General features: G+C 41.0%; 1 protein-coding gene across 5 annotated transcripts in view; it reads right to left on the reverse strand.

Moving 5' to 3' along the window:
• The window catches only part of LOC113030016 (pbx/knotted 1 homeobox 2), a 107,009-nt gene that overhangs the window by 7,219 nt on the left and 79,772 nt on the right, over positions 1 to 20,018 (reverse strand). For all 5 annotated transcript variants that reach the window (XM_026181043.1, XM_026181038.1, XM_026181039.1 and 2 more), the window contains 4 exons: positions 13,100 to 13,271; positions 8,417 to 8,602; positions 8,093 to 8,228; positions 6,922 to 7,019 (listed from right to left, as the gene is read on the reverse strand). In XM_026181043.1, the coding sequence (XP_026036828.1) occupies positions 6,922 to 7,019; positions 8,093 to 8,228; positions 8,417 to 8,602; positions 13,100 to 13,271 (592 nt within the window). The remainder of the gene's footprint in view (positions 1 to 6,921; positions 7,020 to 8,092; positions 8,229 to 8,416; positions 8,603 to 13,099; positions 13,272 to 20,018) is intronic.

The raw sequence follows: 20,018 nt of genomic DNA on the forward strand, positions 1-20,018 counted from the left end.
GTGGTGCTCAGGGTTCCATCCATCTTCATCTGCTTTATCCGGGGCCGGGTCGCGGGGGCAGCAGCCTAAGCAGAGAAGCCCAGACCTCCCTCTCCCCAGCCACCTCCTCCAGCTTATCGGGGGGAACACCAAGGCGTTCCCAGGCCAGCCAAGAGATATAATCTCTCCAGCGTGTCCTGGGTCTGCCCCGGGGGCCTCCTCTCGGTGGCACATGCCCGGAACACCAACCCCAGGAGGCGCCCAGGAGGCATCCTTGTCAGATGCCCGAACCACCTCAGCTGGCTCCTTTCGATGTGGAGGAGCAGCGGCTCTACTCTGAGCCCCTCCCGGATGGCTGAACTTCTCACCCCATCTCTAAGGGAGAGGCCAGCCACCCTTCGGAGGAAGCTCATTTCCGCCGCTTGTATCCGCGATCTCGTTTTTTCGGTCACTACCCACAGCTCATGGCCATAGGTGAGGGTAGGGACGTAGATCGACCGGTAAATTGAGAGCTTCACTTTTACACTCAGCTCCCTCTTCACCACGACGGACCGGTGCAGCGTCCGCATCACTGCAGCCGCCGCACCAATCCGTCTGTCGATCTCCGGCTCCCTTCTCCCATCACTCGCGAAAAAGACCCCGAGATACTTGAACTCCTCCACTTGGGGCAGGAACTCATCCCCGACCCGGAGTTGGCACTCCACCCTTTTCCGGCTGAGAACCATGTGTTATGAGTGGCTGTGTGCAGACAGGAATAGGACCCAAGGTGCAGACTCCGGAGCCAGATGTGAACTCAAAACAGCTTTAATGTTAAACTCAAATATAACATAACTGGGGGAAAAAATCTAAATAAACTTACATCGGAAAACTGACAGAACACACAGCTAGGTAAGCGGTAGATCGCGACACAGACACAGAGAAACACAGGGCTTAAATACACAGAGGGAGCAATCAGGGAATGGGTAACAGGAGGGAAACACAGCTGGGGCAAATCAGGCCTAACGAGACAAGGGGAAGCGAAACCAGATACATTAACCTCAGACAAGGACCTTCAAAATAAAACAGTAAACCTGACACAGACTGAACTAAAGACACAGACTCGCACGCACTGCAACAGAGGGAACAGAGACTGACTGGAAACGGGGATATAGCAACTAAGGATACACAGAGACGCGAACTAGACAAGGGGATACAGCTGACAGGGGAGACAGAGCAACTAGAGAAGACAGAGACATAAACCATAAGACAGAACTCAAAGAAACCAAAGACTAGAAATTATAAATAATATAATAAACTCAACAACCCTGGGTCAACGACCCAGGCATCCTAACAACTTGGCCTCAGATTTGGAGGTGCTGATCCTCGTTCCCGCTGCTTCACACTCGGCTGCGAACCGTTCCAGTGTGAGCTGGAGGCCTTCACCCGATGAAGCCAACAGAACCACATCATCCGCGAAAAGCAGAGATGAGATTCTGAGGCCACCAAAGTGAAAGCCCTCCACCCCTTGGCTGCGCCTAGAAATCCTGTCCATAAAAATTATGAACAGAATCGGTGACAAAGGGCAGCCCTGGCAGAGCCCATCACCCACCGGGAACAAGTCCGACTTATTGCCGCCAATGCGAACCAAGCTCTTGCAACGGTTGTATAGGGATCGAATGGCCCGTAACAATGGGCCACACACCCCATACTCCCGCAGCACCTCCCACAGGACACCCCAAGGGACACGGTCGAATGCCTTCTCCAAGTCCACAAAACACATGTAGACTGGTTGGGCAAACTCCCATGCACCCTCAAGTATCTTTGAGAGGATAAAGAGCTGGTCCAGTGTTCCGCGACCAGGACGAAAACCGCATTGTTCCTCCTGTATCCAAGGTTCGACTAGCGGACGAACTCTCCTTTCCAGTACCACAGGCTAACCAAGACTCCCTCTTCAGCCTGGTGGCTCCCGTCACCTCTGGTGTCCACCATTTCGTTTGGGGATTACCACCACGCCAACCACCTTGCAACCACAGCTCAATGCAGTAGCTTCGGCAATGGGGACTCAATGTCCCCAGCTCTGCCGGAGGTGTGTGTTGAAGATCTCGCGGACTGCAGCCTCTGCTAGACGTTCCCAGCACACCCTCACTACGGGTTTAGGTGCACCAGGTCTGTCCACCGTCCTCCCGCACCACCTGATCCAACTCACCACCAGGTGGTGATCAGTTGACAGCTCAGCCCCTCTCTTTACCCAAGTGTCCAGAACATATGGTCGCCGGTCTGGTGATACGATTACAAAATCGATCATCGACCTGCGGTCTAGAGCATCCTGGTGCCACGTGCACTTATGGACACTCTTATGTTCGAACAAGGTGTTCGTTATGGCCAAACTGTGAGAAGCACAGAAGTCCAATAACAAAACACCACTCGGGTTCAGATCAGGGAGGCCGTTCCTCCCAATCACGCCCCTCCAGGTCTCGCTGTCATTACCTACGTGAGCATTGAAGTCTCCCAGTAGGACAACAGAGTCTCCAGGTGGAGCGCCTTCCAGCACCCCACCCAGGGACTCTAAGAAGGCTGGGTACTCCGAACTGCCACTCGGCGCATAAGCGCAGATGACAGTCAGGACCTGTTCCCCGACCCTAAGGCGCAGGGAACAAACCCTCTCATCCACCGGGAAAAACCCCAACATACCGGCAGCAAGCCGAGGGGATATTAGAATACCCACCCCAGCCCACCGCCTCTCACCGGGGGCAACTCCAGACTGAGACAGAGTCCAGCCCCTATCCAGGAGACTGGTTCCAGAGCCCAAGCCATGCGTTGAGGTGAGCCCGACTATATCTAGCCGGTACCTCTCAACATCACACACTAACTCAGGCTCCTTCCCCACCAGAGAGGTGACATTCCATGTCCCAACTGCCAGTCTTGGCAGCCGGGTATCAGTCTGCCAGGGTTTCCGCTCCTGGCCGCCGCCCGGCACACAATGCACCTGACCCCTAAGGCGCCTCCTGTGGGTGGTGGGCCTGTGGGAGGATGGGCCCATATCCCCTTTTCGGGCTGTGCCCAGCCGGGCCCCATGGACTAAGGCCCAGCCACCAGACGCTCGCCCTCGGGCACCCTCCCCGGGCCTGGCTCCAGGGCGGGGCCCCGGTAACCCTATCCCGGGCAGGGTAAACTGTTCCCTCGATGTTTTCTCCATAAGGGTCTTCTGAATCGCTCTTTGTCTGGTCCCTCACCCAGGACCAATTTGCCATGGGAGACCCTAACAGGGGGCAAAAGCCCCCAGACAACATAGCCCCTGAGATCCCCGGGACACACAAACCCCTCCACCACGATAAGGTAGCGATTCATGAAGAGGAGCTCAGGGTTCTACAGTCTATTTTAACTTAACAAGGCCAAGGTCATTTGGGGGGATTTATTTGACAGCAATAAATAAAGAATTGTAGATTTACACAAGTTGGAAGGCCTCCTGGAGTCATTAAGTTATTAATACAAATTATTTAGATCTATCAAATGAGAGGAAATTGGCTAGGATGTTCAGAAATAACACAAAACCCATTAATGCCATGAACTGAAAGCATCCCCAGAGCAAAAATAATTGATCATTGCTCTGGAGCTATTTTGCTGCTAGTGCTACATTGCACAGTGCTACATTGCACAGTGCTACATTGAATAATGAAGTTCTAGGACTACCTCCAAATTCTAAACTTCACCCCAAATGAACAGTTGGATGGTTGAAACTTGGGCACAGTTGGCCTTTCTAATAGAACAATAATCCTAAAGATCAAAACTGGTTTTGAAATACATGCAGTAGCTAACATTAAACTTCTGGAATGGCTTACCCCAAACCCTGACCTAACCCTATTCAAATCTTGTGGACTGTGCCTAAAAGCTCAGTCAGTGCCAAGAAATCAACCAACCATTTTCCTAGTATCATTCATTCCTACTATTTGGAGCCGTTTCAGTCCCCAAGACAGAGTATATTTTGTATACAAATGGGACATTGCTTGTTTTTTTCTATTAATAAATCTAACACCCCCATGGGTTAAATCCTCCTGACTAGGTCCTCTCATTGGTCCTCTAGTTTCATGTAAGTTGTATATTTTGTTGGAGGGAAATCATTATGCCCCACTATTATTAGGTTCCACGCAGAATAGTGTGGAAAGAATCCACAGACACGGAGATGCTGACCCTCACCCACCTACAACCCACATAATGCCCATAAATAGACATTCACACAGATCCCCCCTCATTCTCCCAACACAAAACAAGACTCATTACAGTTGCAGCTGTGTGTCACGTGGCTCCTTCTGTCCTGGGAGTGTGTGTGTTCCAGGAGAAAGCGAGGTTAAATTAATTGGCAGCACCGAGCCTCAGAGTGTGATTACTCGGGGCTTGTCGGCAAAGTGGCGAAGGGGCTGTGTTCAATTCCCAGCACGCATGTAGAACTCAGCACCAGCTGGGTCACTGTTACTGTCACAGAATTACATGAAACTGAGCCGCTCTTCAAACCAACACAGAACACTGTTAAATTTCTCTGCCCCATTTCTTTTCTTTTCCCCCCATTCAGAAAAGGCAAGTGTACAGCCTGTTGATTGGCTCTGCTTGGAGCCTTGGTTCCAGCATGGAGCCGTTCTTTGTCATAAATTTGTTTGAAATCTCCACAACAACAGAGTGGGCGGAGATTGTTAAAGTAAACCTTAAATTCCAAACACAATGAATTTGTAATAATTAAACTGCTGTTCATACAGATCGATATATAGCCTCTTACACCCACAACTCTATTTTCTGTAATAGAGTTATGCTATGAAATCACAATCAAGGTTAGATTACCGCTAATGCCAGACACGCAATTTATTAAGAAACCACATTTTTTTATTCATGTTTTTATGTTCATCCAACTTTCATCCAATATATTTTGTCTGTTCTTCAGCTGTTGGTGTCTTAAGTCTTTGTTGTGACTGTATCTTGTACATAGACATAGGAAGGGTTCCAGTACCTGATACTCTATGCTTTAGAGGAGCCTTTGTACTCCTTCCCAAACAGAGATGAGGCGCTACACAACAAAAGAAAAGTCATAAAGGTTTGAAAAGGTGATAGTCCTCTCCTACCTAAACCACTCAAAAATTAGTCCCTGGGTATCACTCCTACAGTAAAATTATGATGATAAAGTATTTTTGCCTATATAATGACTACTTTAAAAGTCTTAGAGAAAGACAAAATGTTATACAGTATGAGTAATTTGCCAGCTTGTAGGAAGGCTGATACTGAAGGCTACTAAAGAACCTAATACTGAATGTCCTAGTCTTTTATATACGTCATAGTCAGTGGCGTTAGTAGTAGTAGTAATACTGTCATACTGTCTGCTTTGTTTATGACTACTTTGGTTAATTTCTTGTGCCTCTCTGTATTTTTTCTTGTATATTATGTGCTTCCGTGTCTATTTTTGTAGTTGTCATTATGTTCTGTCTTATTTTGATACTTTTCTTGAAACCATTTTGTTATTTTGCCTTCAGGCCTTGCCTGTTTTCTCTCTTTAAGTGTTCTCTAATTGTTGCCCTGAATTTAAGAACAGTAATATATTACTGTTAGGATACTCCTTTCTCAGAATGATTTGTTGATTCAAATGCTACGGTGAGGGTACTGACAGAGACTAAAAAGAGAAATCATTGTTAACTTGTTAAAGCAAATATCTAGTCAGCCATACACTCAGTGGCAGCAACTCAGTGCATTTAGGGATTTGCATTTGGGTATGGTTGTGGAACTTGTACAATTGTTTCACACTTGAACAATTTCTCAAGGTGTTCCAACTTGTAGAAATCTGCAATTATCACATTACTGATTCAATGTGAGGTAGATAATAAGTGTTTTGTGACTTGTAGACTAAACTGACTTCCAAGGTGCACACAGAAGAGTTGAAAGAGGCTAAAGCTCTGGCAAATTTTAAAACAATTTAAAAAATCATCAGGGTAAAAAACAACTTTTTAAATAATACATTTTAAATAAGGCTAAAAAATAAGATATCCCTAACACAAACATAAGGGAACCTATAACATACATTTGCACGAGCCCTTCTTGTCTAAAATACTTCATCTATTAATTACAAGGCGTTTTGTCCTAAACATACAGTTTGGCTAACTAATTTGACACATTGTCCGTATTATTCTTATGTTATTTACTGTGCATAACAGCAAGCTTCAATGTTAATATTCCATATGATATTCATCACTATTACTGTGTGGATCATCTGTTCACTTTTTGGCATTCACTTGTGAGTCAACAGACCCTTCCTTTGAAGGTTCTGTTGCCTTCAGAGTAATGATTTTCTAAAATAAGTATCCTCATATTTACAACAAACCAACAGTCACAGAGCAGGCATACAGCAAATGTCCCAGCTATTCTAAACAATTCCAGAAGCTTTTTGACAATCTAAATTGAACTAAAATACTAAAACCAGAAATCTGCCCCTGTGCAATAAAAAAAAATTCAGTCATTCATATGAGTTTCTAAATCTTTTGGCGATAAAACATTTGTGATCCTAATATTTCCTGTTCATAAAAATTCTGAAATATTTTACTTCTGTTCTGTTCACATCTCAAATGTCCTGTACTTTTTGTTTTTAACAAAAGGTTTTTGAACAATGAAAAATGAATGACTAAATGAATTAGTCTTTTGTATGAGATCCGAGATTTATTTCTTGTATCTACCTAAATCACATCATCCACAAATTTGTCTTTAACTGATATTCATCTGCAGTGGCATGGTATCACAAAGGCTCCCCAAACATCAGGGGAATAAACAATTTCTATTTTGTTTAGCAGCAGGAGGCTATGTTCAGACAGACAATGAAAAGACCCACAGCGGAGGTCTGAGAGATGTAAAGAACAAATTGAGACCATAGGTGGTGAGGGCACAAGGAGGAGTGACAACGTTGGCCAGAAAGCATTGTGGTTCAGACAGCTTTACCTGTGAGTTCTGGATCTGAATGGTTCCCGGAGGCAGCGCCTGAGTTAACACTTGCCCTTGCGATGTCACCATGGCAACTGGCTGGTACAGGGTCCCACCTGAGGGGATAATTTGCTGCCATGAGTATCAAGTGTCTTCAGCAGCTACTAGAAGCCAGATTCTACACTAGCACCAGAGCTTATTAACTGCTTGTCAGCCTTGCAATCAAACACACAGCAAACAAGAGACTAAATGATAAATTCAAAGTGCATTACTGCCCTTTAACCCAGAAAAAAAACACAGAGAACAAGGAGAAGGAGGAGTGTGTTTTTGCTGCTGGCTTAATTAGCCTTGATCAAGACACTCTTATCACAGTCTGTTTGAGCTCTTCAGTATGTCGTGATCAAAGGGAGAGACATTGATTTATTTTGGGTTAAAAGGATTTTCCAGAGGGCAGGATTAACATTTCACTGTACAGGCTTAACATTACAAGAACCTGCCAGCCAAGCTCTCTGTGATGGATACTTATCATGACCCTCTGATACCAGCTATACAAAACACAGCCACAAACATGTAGCTAATGATATGTGTATATAATAGCAATGGAATAGTAAACATGCGTGTATACTGATTGATCAAAAGCATGCTAATGACTATTTTTATTTGTCATTATGCTCAACAAACAATTGAGTTTTATACTAATAATATGAAAATGCTTTATAATGATAACCCCAAAATGACGCAAAGAAAAAGATCAAAGTCAAACTGATAAACACAGTGCAAATAATAAGAAAAGTATTCATTTGAATATGATAGTTATTAAAAGTCAGGAAATGGTGCTTTGGATAGCTGGTGTCAAATATTTCCTCTGATCAGAACGAGAGAGAAAATGTGGAGTACTATTTGAAAGTGTTGAGAGTGATTGGGCTAAGGCTCAGGTAAGTGTGCAGAAAACAACAGAACCACCTATGCGATTTTATTTATTTATCATTAGCTGTATGTCACTGACTGTCCCAAAATCTATGGAGACCCTATTTAGAGGTGGTAGTTTACTGAATAAGTTACACTGAGTTTTACATTTTTGTAGCACCTCTTCTTCACACATTGGGTCATAGAGCCATATGGAAAAAAAAGGTCGATAGTGTCAGGCCAAATTTTGTTTTATAGTGCTCATGTGAATTGACACGCTTACCCGAGACCACTTGAGAGTTGATGGTGGTCATGGCGACATTCCCCTGTTGCAGCCCTCCAGCAGGCACCACAATCCCTGAAGGGTTAACAGAGCTGGAGACAGAGGTCATGGATGGAGAGGAGGTCTGAATTAGTTCCTGGGGGATAACAGAGGGAGACACTGGTGAGCAACTCTAAGGGGGGGAAAGCTATTGCTTGTGTGTGATAACCAACAGCAAAATTTACCTGCTGATGAATGGCGTATCAAGGGAAACACTACATTACTGCATTATTACGCTAGGTACCATTAAGGAACTCTAAGCTCCACGGTGGGTCCATCACTGACCTGCTGCATGCTGAGACTGGTGTGTGACGGAGAATAGGGCCCTCCGAGGTCATTACGGAGGAGGTTATCGCTGTGCATCTTGGTCTTGAGACAAGTGATGTAACGGTTGCAGAAGTCCTTACAAAGCTCATTGACCTTCTCTAGTTCGAGTAGGTGGATTCGCAACACCTGAATGGCCTTTACCATCTGAGAGCAGCAAAGACAAAATATGAAACAGATCACATTCACCTTCTAAAACACTGATGACTTTTAGCGAACACCTTACCTTTAAAACACCAGGTTAACAACCATGAACAGAAGAATACGTTTGATGTTGGTCTCATGGATATTGCTGGCATTTGGTTTTATTGCAATTTATGTTACAAAGATCTGTAACGTCTAATGTTAAAATCAAAAATCATTGGTAATGGTATTTACAGATGCAGACTGCTGACTGACCTGCATCACTGATCCGTATATATATTAATACATTTTGGAATAAATGCAAATCTTCTGGTTTCTTGTTGTAATTATTTAACTTCTGGTACCCATCCGTAATGCTGGGTAATGTCTTTAAAACAGAGTCCAGGTAACAGATTAAAAAATCCTTAATACGGAAGACCCACGGGGGCCTGAGTGACTCAATAAACATTTGGGAAGTGCATCACATTCAGTAAAACAAACTAAAAAAAACATCTGGAGCCTTTCCACTCAATGTCTGTGGACTACAAATGTTTTTACATTAAGCATCATCATCATCACAGCAGTGTGTGAGTGAAGTGTATGTGTTAAGGCTGTCAAGGTTTAGTTCTATTTAGATTAGTTAACAAGCTGCCATGTTCTTCATGCTCTTCTAATTTTACCAAGACATGCACCAGTATCAAAGTGCATACTGCACTCTGGCTGTAAGATTAAGTTTTTCTTGGTCTGCAACTTTGCAGTACATTCCTATACAGGGTTCTAGTGGCTGTGCTTTTAAGATTACATATCCTGGCTAAGTCATTCACCAGTGTCTTGGCAGTTGTTTTGGGGTCTTTATACACATCTCACTATTTGTCTTTTCAGACTCTTTAAATTATTTCACTTGCTAACTCTGTCATGTTTGGTCTGTAATTTCTTGATGACACATCTCACTCCAATCCTTGGCACTTGGAAATGCTGTGATAACTTTGTATATCCATTTCTTCCTTTGTGAGCAACTATTTTCTCAACTGTGAACTCATTTTGTTTGTTTTTTGTTTTCCTTGTCAGGTGACAGCTCAAACCCTTGCTGAAGTTTTTTTTCTGTGTATGATTTGGAAGATAACCCTCGGGTTTCACTTGATTTTACAGCATTACAAATTTAAAGCGCATGACTGCAGCGCAGTGCACGGTGGTTGGTGCTTAGTTTTTCAGGGTACTCATAATATCGACCCAGCTAAATTTTTGTTTTTAAATAGTTATATTAATTTATGCAAGTAGAAATACTGTATGCTTTGTGAAGAAAATAATTATATTTAGAAGTTCTATAAGAAGTATAAGACTTTGAAAGCCATTTACACAGTTTTCAATAGACCAGTGTCTAATATTTAACAACTCCAATTCGTTGCAGTTGTGTTGCTAAGGAACAGCCTATTAAAGGATAAACTGCTGACAGCTACTGAGAAGAAATGAGAAACATGATTTTTGTTTTGCGTTGTTTTTCTACTAAGTTATGATCTGTCATTGAGTGAAATTTGGTTTGTTGGTTTGGCTGAAGTGACAACAGGAATCACTGACAATATATATATATCATCAGCTGCCTGGCTTTTCTTCACTCTGTGTGATACAAGATGGCACACCTTCAAAGTTGCCATCCAAGGTCAACAGAATGGTCAGAAAAGCACTTGGCCAAGGAGGAGATAAATCAGCTAATTAAACTGCACTTGCTTAATCAAGGGACCAGTAACTCTTGTCCTCATCGCAGCCAGTCAGGCCCAGCGTAGCATTACTGCCCTATGGAAGAGTTAGTGTCCTCTGGCAGAGACGCCTATTCCCATTACCTCATAAAACACACAGATGCAGGGTTAATTGACTGTTCAGCACTTGTCAGCCTGCAAGTACTGTAATGAGAAGAGTGCACTTTTTTCCTAATTCCTTGTCTGTGTCTTTGTGTCTGTCTGGCTTCAACTCCTCCCCCCCTTTTGTCATAGAAGATTATCAGCTTCCTCCTTCTCGTAATTTATAATTATTTCTAACTGTTGTGTACAGAGAAGATGGGAAAATTACTTTAAAAAGGACTGAATACTTGGGAATAGCAAAAATGGGATTCAATGCAGACACAGAGCCACATCTGTTAAGATTTATGTTACAAAAAAGAGGTTCAGGAACAGAAAAGTTGGCCGCCAGTAGGAAGACAGGCAGTAATTGCTTGAAAATACTTAATTTTAGTGAAGTTTTTTATTAGTTTTAGTATTAGTTTGAGTCTTTAAATTTTATTGTATGATTTAGAAAAATCAGTAGAGGCCTTAGAATACATTTTTTTAAGGTTGTTGACTCAGTCTTGTAAACATCCAAAGTCTCAGTTAACACACCCATTAATGCCTCATCAGGCAAGCCGTAATACAATTTTTACCAAACTAACAAAAAAAAAGAGAAAGAGAATTTTTTCTCTTTATTTTTATATTTCACAAAATCATTTCATTTAGTTCTAGTTTTATTTGAGTTAAATAAAAAGTTTTTAGTTTAGTTTTAGTTAAATAAAAATAACCTTGGTTATGGCATCAGTCTGCACTCTGTTTAAAGGGAAAAGAAAAGGGTGAATTCAAAAATATATTCACAGTCTATTCATACAAAAGCATACAAAACACAACAAGACAGAATAGCTGTGGAAGTGACAAACTAAAGAATTCTTAAAAGAAGTGGAGGACTCTTCGGTGTGTGAGGGAGAAAAGGTTCCAGTTAATGTGTGTTCTGTCGCATGGTTCATATAATACTGTAGCTGTATGTTTGTTATAGGTTTTTCATTTTTCTCTTCTTTAAATCACCTCTGTTGAGTTTTCTGAACTTTTTTAAGAGTTTTTTTTTCTTTTTACTTCCATTGTTCTTTATTCAACCTTTATTGTGAGCATCTTTCCATTTGCTGGTGTTTCCTGAAGTTGCAGTACATGCAGTGTATGACCTCTTAGGGCTACTGCAGTTATAGTTGTATATAAAAATATAAAAGGCAGCTGTGGCTAAAAAGGTAAAATAGCTCATGTACTTATTAAGGATAATAAAAAAAACTGTACTCAGAAGGTAAAAAAACAGTAGAAATTACTGCATTACGTATTAATTACTGTTACATATTCATTTGAAAGAGCATCGGTACCAACAGTGCCATCTTCAGACACGCAACTTCACACAGCAGGCACACTGACCTTCCCCTCATTAGGAGCTGTTTCTCACAATAACACTTTGTGAGAAATTTTGAGAGGTCACTAAAGCTCCCATTTGAACAATATTAAAGTTTGACCAGCATATACACTAATGTTAGCTTTTTCAACTATTAGCAATTACCTGATAGCAACCGTAGCCATCTGTTATCATTAAAATAGCAGCTAGCAACTGGCTAATAATAGAACCTTAACATTAGTCTGCAATGTTAAAACACTGTGTTAGTTTAACAGGATAACACCTTTATTTGTATCTAAAAAGTTCAACATCAACTGAGAAAAGTTTATCAGATACTCCAACAGCCTACTTCATACATTCTATTGGATCTGGATCATCAGCTGGATCAGCAATGTAATATACATAAATATATCCATCCATCCATCCATTCATTTGCTTCCGCTTCTCCTTTTCAGGGTCGCGGGGGGAGCTGGAGCCTATCCCAGCTGTCATAGGGCGAGAGGCGGGGTACACCCTGGACAGGTCGCCAGTCTGTCGCAGGGCCAACACACAGGGACAGACAACCATTCGCACTCACATTCACTCCTATGGGCAATTTGGATTAATCAATTGACCTATCCCCACAAGCTGCATGTCTTTGGACTGTGGGAGGAAGCCAGAGTACCTGGAGGGAACCCACGCAAACACGGGGAGAACATGCAAACTCCACACAGAAAGGCCCAGGCCTGATGGTGGAATTGAACTCAGGACCTTCTTGCTGTGTGGCAACAGTGCTAACCACCGTGCCACCGTGCTGCTATAAATATATATAAAATATAAAAATATAAAAGTCACCGCGATCGTGGCTCAAGAGTTGGCAGTTTGTCTTGTAGTCTCAGTCATTGTGTCCTTGGGCAAGACATTTCACCCGTTGCCTACTGGTTGTGGTCAGAGGGCCCATTGGCGCCAGTGTCTGGCAGCCTCACCTCTGTCAGTGCACCCCAGGGCAGCTGTGGCTACAATGTAGCTTGCCATCACCAGTGTGTGAATGTGTGAGTGAATGGGTGAATGTGAAGCACTTTGGGGTCCTTAGGGACTACGTAAAGTGCTATACAAATACAGGTCATTTACCGTTTACAGTGTATAAGGCAAAAATAGAGTCTGTACAAATAGTATAGTGAGCTTGAAAATTAATATTTGGAATGACAACCTTTATTTTTCGACACAGTCTTTGGCTAACTTTCTTGTACTTAAGGAATTGTTCCCCAGGTTCTAAAGTTCTTCTTCATGCACTGCTTCAGTAATGTTGAGGTCTGAATTCAGAGGACACCGATTCATGACTGATGCTTTAACACATGTGATATGTTGACTTACCAAGTTGTCCAATTCTGGATCTTCGCTAAAGAAGGGTTTATGTTCTCGTTCCTGCTGGTGCACAAAGTTTTCTATGTCCACATCAAAGCTGGCTGACGTGATGCATTCAGATCCCTGTGTGGCCTGTTCACATTTCTCAAACAGCAATGCTAGCAGGGGAAACAATGGATGCCTGAGGAAAAAAGATAAAGAGGCACAGTAGGTGTCAGTTTCTAAAATTGTTAATATTATCTTTTCTGCTGTGAACAGAATCTTTCTATAAAGATCAATATAATTGCTTGAAGGTGAGGTCAGTGCTGAAGAGACTCTCTTTTCTACCACTCTAGTTGTTAAGGATGTCTTAACTACATAAAAAAACAACTCTAATCTTCACTTAGTCCATCATTCAATCAAATTTCAACTCAATTTAACCTATATAATGCCAAATCATACCAACAATCACCACAAGGCACTTTATATTGTAAGGTAAAGATCCTATGATAATAAAGCGAAACCCCCAACAAATAAATAACCCCCTTTGAGCAAACATATGGTTATAGTGGAATGGAAAAACTCCCTTTTAACAGGAATGGACCTTGCAAAATTTTAGACCTTTAACTTTAAACAAAGTGCTTCTGCTATTTTGCTTATACTTTAGCTACTCCAGGCTTAGCCACATGACAGCTGTGTGGTCACCGTGCTCATTCTCACGTTCCTCCAAACTGCAACAAATTATCTGCGATTAATTGCTTTTGCTCTGATGAAGATAACTGTTTTAGTTACAACACCAACAGCATGGTTTACTTTTAGAACCGACTTGCACCTGCATAATACAATTGAAAAATTCAATTTGTGTTAATTTCAGTCACTTTATCTTACATCTTGATAAAGACGTTTTCCAGTCAGAATGCGGACAACTATCAGTTGTAACACCTACGAGTTTGTCCCAATTCAGCCCCATAAAATAAATCACTCCCTGTTATAATCTCTTACATTGCACTACTGCCAGCTCCTCCATAATCTCAAACTCTTTTGTTATCCCTCATACAGCCTGTGTTCAGAGTCAGGAAGTCTTGCTCTGACTTGATTTTGACTGAGTACCAGTGTGAGGGTGTATACTGGGTGTATTTCTAGGTTGACCCACGGAGACTGATTTAGGTGCTTTCAGTTGGAACTATGTTGAAGTCAGTACCCTGGATTTCGAACACCATACCTTTCCAGGTGTGGCTTAGATTTAATGACTAAATCACAATCTGAGAAAAAAAAACTTAACATGAAATGTTGTCACAGCACAGCACAGGCTGCATATAAAACATTACTTTAAAAAAATAATTTGCTGCATTGTACGCTTTGACAACAACATTATGAATGAGGAAATGAATAATCAGCTATCATAATAATTCAGGTGCAGCAGGAGGGAAGGAGTTTGAGAGAAACTTAAAGAATATCTGACAATCAGTAGGTTTTTGTAGAGTCTGTTACCTCAGTAACTGACATAAATTGAAGTTAAATGTCTTTCTATAGCAGAAAACCTGGAGTTGCCCTCAGCAACTCCTGGGCAAACAAACTCTGTGTTGTTTGCTAATCCTACTTCCTGGAATAGGGCCCAAGTGTAACCCAACTAGAAAATTGTTCTTTTTCATAACGTCATATTGTTTTTCATGTTTCATAATAATAATGTTTTCATAATGATAACTGTGTGCAACAAGTAGAGGTAAGGCATTAATTTGGCACACCAATGGAAAATAGTTTTCAGTAAGATATGCCCATGCTTCTTTGCTCATAGCTACTCCAGGGTGAGGTGGCAGCACATTGGAGCACCGTAACCGTTTAAACATTAAAGCTTACTGTCTAAAGGAGACATGGAAGTCACTTTAGTTTATCATCAACGGGTAAGAAGAGACCAATCAAGTCTCCAGAAATTAACATTACAATTTCTAAAAGATCCCTCAGACCTCTGCAGGGAGCGTAGGAGAGTCTAAAGTTTTTCAGTCACGAGTTTTGTCTTTCTCTAATGTCCATCAGTAACAAATATGGATTTTTAGATTTTTTTTTCCTGTTGGTAGCACCTATGTTGTAGAAGAATACCTGTTCAATCACTAAAATTTCACTTTGATCTGCAAAAGCTAAAGCGATTTATATGTCTTCTATATTTTGCAATGGGACAGGTGATTCATTTTCTGTGTAAGAATAGTCTGTAAAATCATTTTAGATTGATTAGACTGTAGATTGCTAAGTGGTTAGTTATATTGTATATTGTTATAAGACCATACAATAATACAGAGAAACCCCCAACCCAACACATGACCCCCTAAGAGCAAGCATTTAGCAATCTGCACAAACAACGCTAATGCAACTAGAAGCGCAGAACCCGAGAGTGATGTCAAAGCTAAGTCTGTCCTGACCGTAGCCAAGCAGAGCTTCCACTTCAACAGAGGACATCACTACTATCATTGCGATAGTAGTCATGCTTGGTTTATTTCAGCCTCCATTTCTATCTGTAACTGGTTCTACAAAAGACTAAATAGTCTGGTTCTTATATAGTGAGCATTCAAAGCACTTTATACAACTTACATCATTCACACATATGTGTTTTCTAACATTCACACTATGAATGCATCAGAGACCAACTTGGGGTTCAGTATCTTACCAGAGGATACTTAGAGCAGGTCTTCTATCAATTGGAAGGTTGGCGAATCAATATCTGCTCCTGTTTACAGTCTGCAAACCTCTCTTCTAAGCTACAGTCAGCATGGCCACAACAGTTTTCTGCGATGTGCTCTTTGATGAAGTTTACAGGTTTACACTGTTAAACGGTAATTATATGGCATCTCAGGTCATGTTAAAATGTACCCCAAAAAGGATGTATGCAGCAGTGTGACCTGGGCTCATGGCCAACTAACTCAAATGGCAATTAGCCAATGGTACTGTGAACAATTTGCCACTCGATACCACATACGCACACATTAGACTTGTCAATAGGGACAAGAATTTAAAACATATTGTAATATAAGCTGTACTCCAAGGACTCCTAATGCCCTTGTCCTACTTTTAACAGTGTGGTAGCTCTGTGAAGTACTTATAGTGGACAGGATATGGTCCAGTAACGGCACAGGGCTTCAGAGAGTTATCTAAATTGTTCCATTCTGTCTTTCACAGAGAACGACATTTGGATACTGTACAAGGATCTATAGTGTGCTGCTGTATACAGTACATGTTACATTATTGAACACATCCACTCGCCCCACTTTGATTCCAGGGGTACTTGGGAAGACAAATGGATTATAACAAAAATTTTGTGTAGCTAATTATACAATCCTGAAAGCTGCTTACACATGGCATATTTTATATTCATATTCCATGGTTTTAAATGTACAACATATATGTGAAGGCTTGGGGGAATGGTGATGCGTTTACTGTTTTAAAATACGAAAAGGCATTGATTTGATTGATGGTGTCTTGTATTTACTACATGCATAATAAATACTGCTTGGAGCTAAAAGCCACATTTAGGAGTGAAGAACTTTCATTCTTACATTTAAGCACATTTATGTAGAATCTGAATGTGGCTGTATAACTTTTAAATTAATATTGATTGCATAAAGTTTTGTTTCATAAAGACACAATGATGATGAAAATTGATGCAGTATACTTTTTAATTCCATTCAACTGTAAACCATACAGGCAAACATATCAATCACAGATCCTATCAGCTTTCACATAATGATGTAAATGTTGATGTCCCTCTGGGGACAAGTGGCAAAATTTGGGTGGAGACATCTAATATTTTATTTTTAGTATTTTCTTGATTCATACCACAACAAGCAAGTACTCAGGAAACTTTATAACAGATATGCAAGTTACAAAAAGTTTTCATTTTAAGCATCATCAGCAATGTTATAGATAAAGTTGTAAAACAATAGTAATGGGATTAGTTATTGTTGCATTTGACTTAGGAGATGCTAATATGCAAAGTGGTTCACTGCTATGACTTACAGAAGCACTTAATTATACTCATTCACTGTCTGTATAAGTCCATCATACTTCCCGTGTTAGCTTCTTTTGGTTTACTTTTATACTTTCTCCCTTCTTTTCCTATCATTGTAAAAATGACTGTATTCAATATTTTCTCTCCGTTCTAATACAATTTGCAAATTCTGATCAATTTAATTTATGTTTTAATCTGAAAAAATATACAAACACACCGTTCGGCCTTAAAGGTGAAGTTGTTAATGTTTTGTTTTTTAACCATCACTGGTTGAAAAGTAATAACCCTTGAGAATTAGAATTCAGTGTCCTTAGCCAAGGAGCCTCATACTGGAAATGTTTAATGTATTTCTATCTGCCATTGAGAATCACACAAAACTGGCACTCCACATGGAGTTCCTCTGGAGTCAATTAGTGGTCGTTTGTTGTTTACTTTCAATATAGAACTCAGGATTGCGGTTTCACCAACAAAATACATTATGGGACTGTTCTTCATGAAAGTCTGAGTGAATGGATTAGTGGAACATACCAAGATAAAGGTATGTAAGTCTGATGTCATTAGCCATTTCTGGGTCCAAACTCCTCTTCAGCTCTGAAAGTCAAACGAACACTGCGGCATCACTGAGAATTACAAACTGTCTAAATTCTTTCATCTTTAATAAAGTGATCAGTGTGGCTGCTCTACCAGGTGTAACAATTAAGTTTAAAATCCAGGCATCCATGAAAACAAAATTTGTGAAATTTATGAGTTAGAAGTTAGCTCACTACTTTCCACCTAAACATAACATACCATGTTCTGACTGAGGGATTTCTGAAAAAATTAAAACGTACAGCTCTGCTATCACTTCTGACATAAACGATGACAGGAAACTAAACAGCAGGGACGTTTGTAGGGTTACTGAAGTTGAGCTAGCTGGTATATAATGATGTGGTACACGGTGGCTAGCTATACACCTACAGTATAGTTAGCATGGCTGCCCCACATATTAGCATAGTGAAGCTGGAGGATGAACGCTAACTTTTTTCCACTCAATAAAAGTAAACGCGAGGGTTCCCGATGGTTAGGGACAAATGCAATTGTATGGTAGGATACTGTAAATGGACCAAACTTCACTCAGCAGAACAAATGAGATAATCCAGACACAATACAAGGTTAGTCATTAATTTACTGCTGCATGGGCTGGGCTGTAGTTACATTGTAAGGTTTAAAAAAATGAGCTTTAAAATTAATAGTGGCAATAAAAACCGAGAGAGAACGACAGTGATCACTGATGTTTTTAGAACAAAATGGCACATATTTCTGGCAGAAACACACGCATATATACACATTATTGTGTAACTGGAGTGCAAGTGTGGAGCAAGCCTTCAACTGAATACACCTCCAGGCTGGTCCCCCTGGTGGATACACAAGACATTACCACTAGTATTCCTAAATGCTGCTTAGGGGCGTTACTACTCATGGTTGCATAGTCCATGTCACAGGAGGGTCATCTATCAGCCGGCAATCGATCAGGATTCCACTAGGCATCCATCATGGTCCTGTCAGGGATGAGGCAACTATTTTAAGTGGCTGTAACTGTAAATCTCAAAACAAGGTGACTGTTTCTGGTGAACACTGTGAACCTTTCAAACAATAAATGAACTGATTCTTACATATCGCTTTTCTACTCTTCCATAGCACTCAAAGCCCTTTATACAACATGCTACATTCACACCCCTTCACAAAAGCACTTTCTTAAGTGCTTTTCAGTACTTCCCAGCTAACATTCACACTCTGATGGCTGCATTGGAGAGCAACTTGGGGTTAATATCTTGCCCAAGTATACTTGGCGTGGAGACCAGGATCAAACCACAAACCTTCCAATCAGTAGATGACCTGCTCTACCTCCTGAGCTACAGCCAAGTTGATAGGATTTTAGTTCAGTGAGTGAGAACAAATGCAGTCAAACACAAAGCTTCTTTATATAAAGATTCTACAGTTCCAGTTAACTGGATAGCAAGCTAACCCACGAGTTTTGATGAGAATGTCCAGCCTGATTCGAAGACTGCACTTTTGTTGCATTTCATTTGCCTTGGAAACTGGATGACAGATCTGGGAGTGATGCTACTCCTTGCTGAGCATGTTCCAGTAGTAAAGTCAGAAAGGCAAAGAAAAACAGGATTTGTTTTGCTCATTAGCAAGGCAGAGGCATTCATACATCACTAGCAATACAACACTGCCAAAAGAAAAACCTTAAACGCAGCACTGCAACACATTCACAGACAAAGCTGTGCTGTGCAATACTGTGCACAAATACACAGTAGTTGCAGTGTAGATTACAAGTTCTTCAGTTTTACTAATGTTTACACACACACACACACACACACACACACACACACACACACACACACACACACACACACACACACACACAGAAGATGAAACAACTTTTGGTTTCATACTATCTTATTAATAAATATGACTTGTTTTTCTGATTGTCTATTTGACTTTTACAATTCCTTGGCTGGTTCTTTGCTTAATATTTATTGCTATTATTTTTCACTTTCATTCTATAGACTATAAACGGTAAATCGACAGGAACTTATGTAGTGCTTTTCTACTCTAACTGAATGCTTTGAGCACTTTTAAAATTATGGTAGGGAATTGTGGCAGTATGGACCCTACTCAGGCTCTAACCCATGGCTCTCATTTCTAGCCTTTAATAGTCAACTATATTATACTCTAATCTCCCTGATCCCAATTTAATACTGCTCCCTCAGCCTACGTGCCAGGAATATTAAACAGGACGGTCACGTGCACACTGGAGAGATGCTGCATTTTTTGTCTGGTATCTGCTTGAGTTGGTTTGGAGAAGAATCCAGGTGGGGGAGAGAGAGAGGTTTATTTAGTCTTAGATGTAGTGTTATTTTTATTACACAATCTGATTAATTTTGACAATTTTCTGAGTTTATT

Source organism: Astatotilapia calliptera, chromosome 10, assembly GCF_900246225.1.
Source record: "Astatotilapia calliptera chromosome 10, fAstCal1.2, whole genome shotgun sequence".
NCBI classification, from domain to species: domain Eukaryota; kingdom Metazoa; phylum Chordata; class Actinopteri; order Cichliformes; family Cichlidae; genus Astatotilapia; species Astatotilapia calliptera.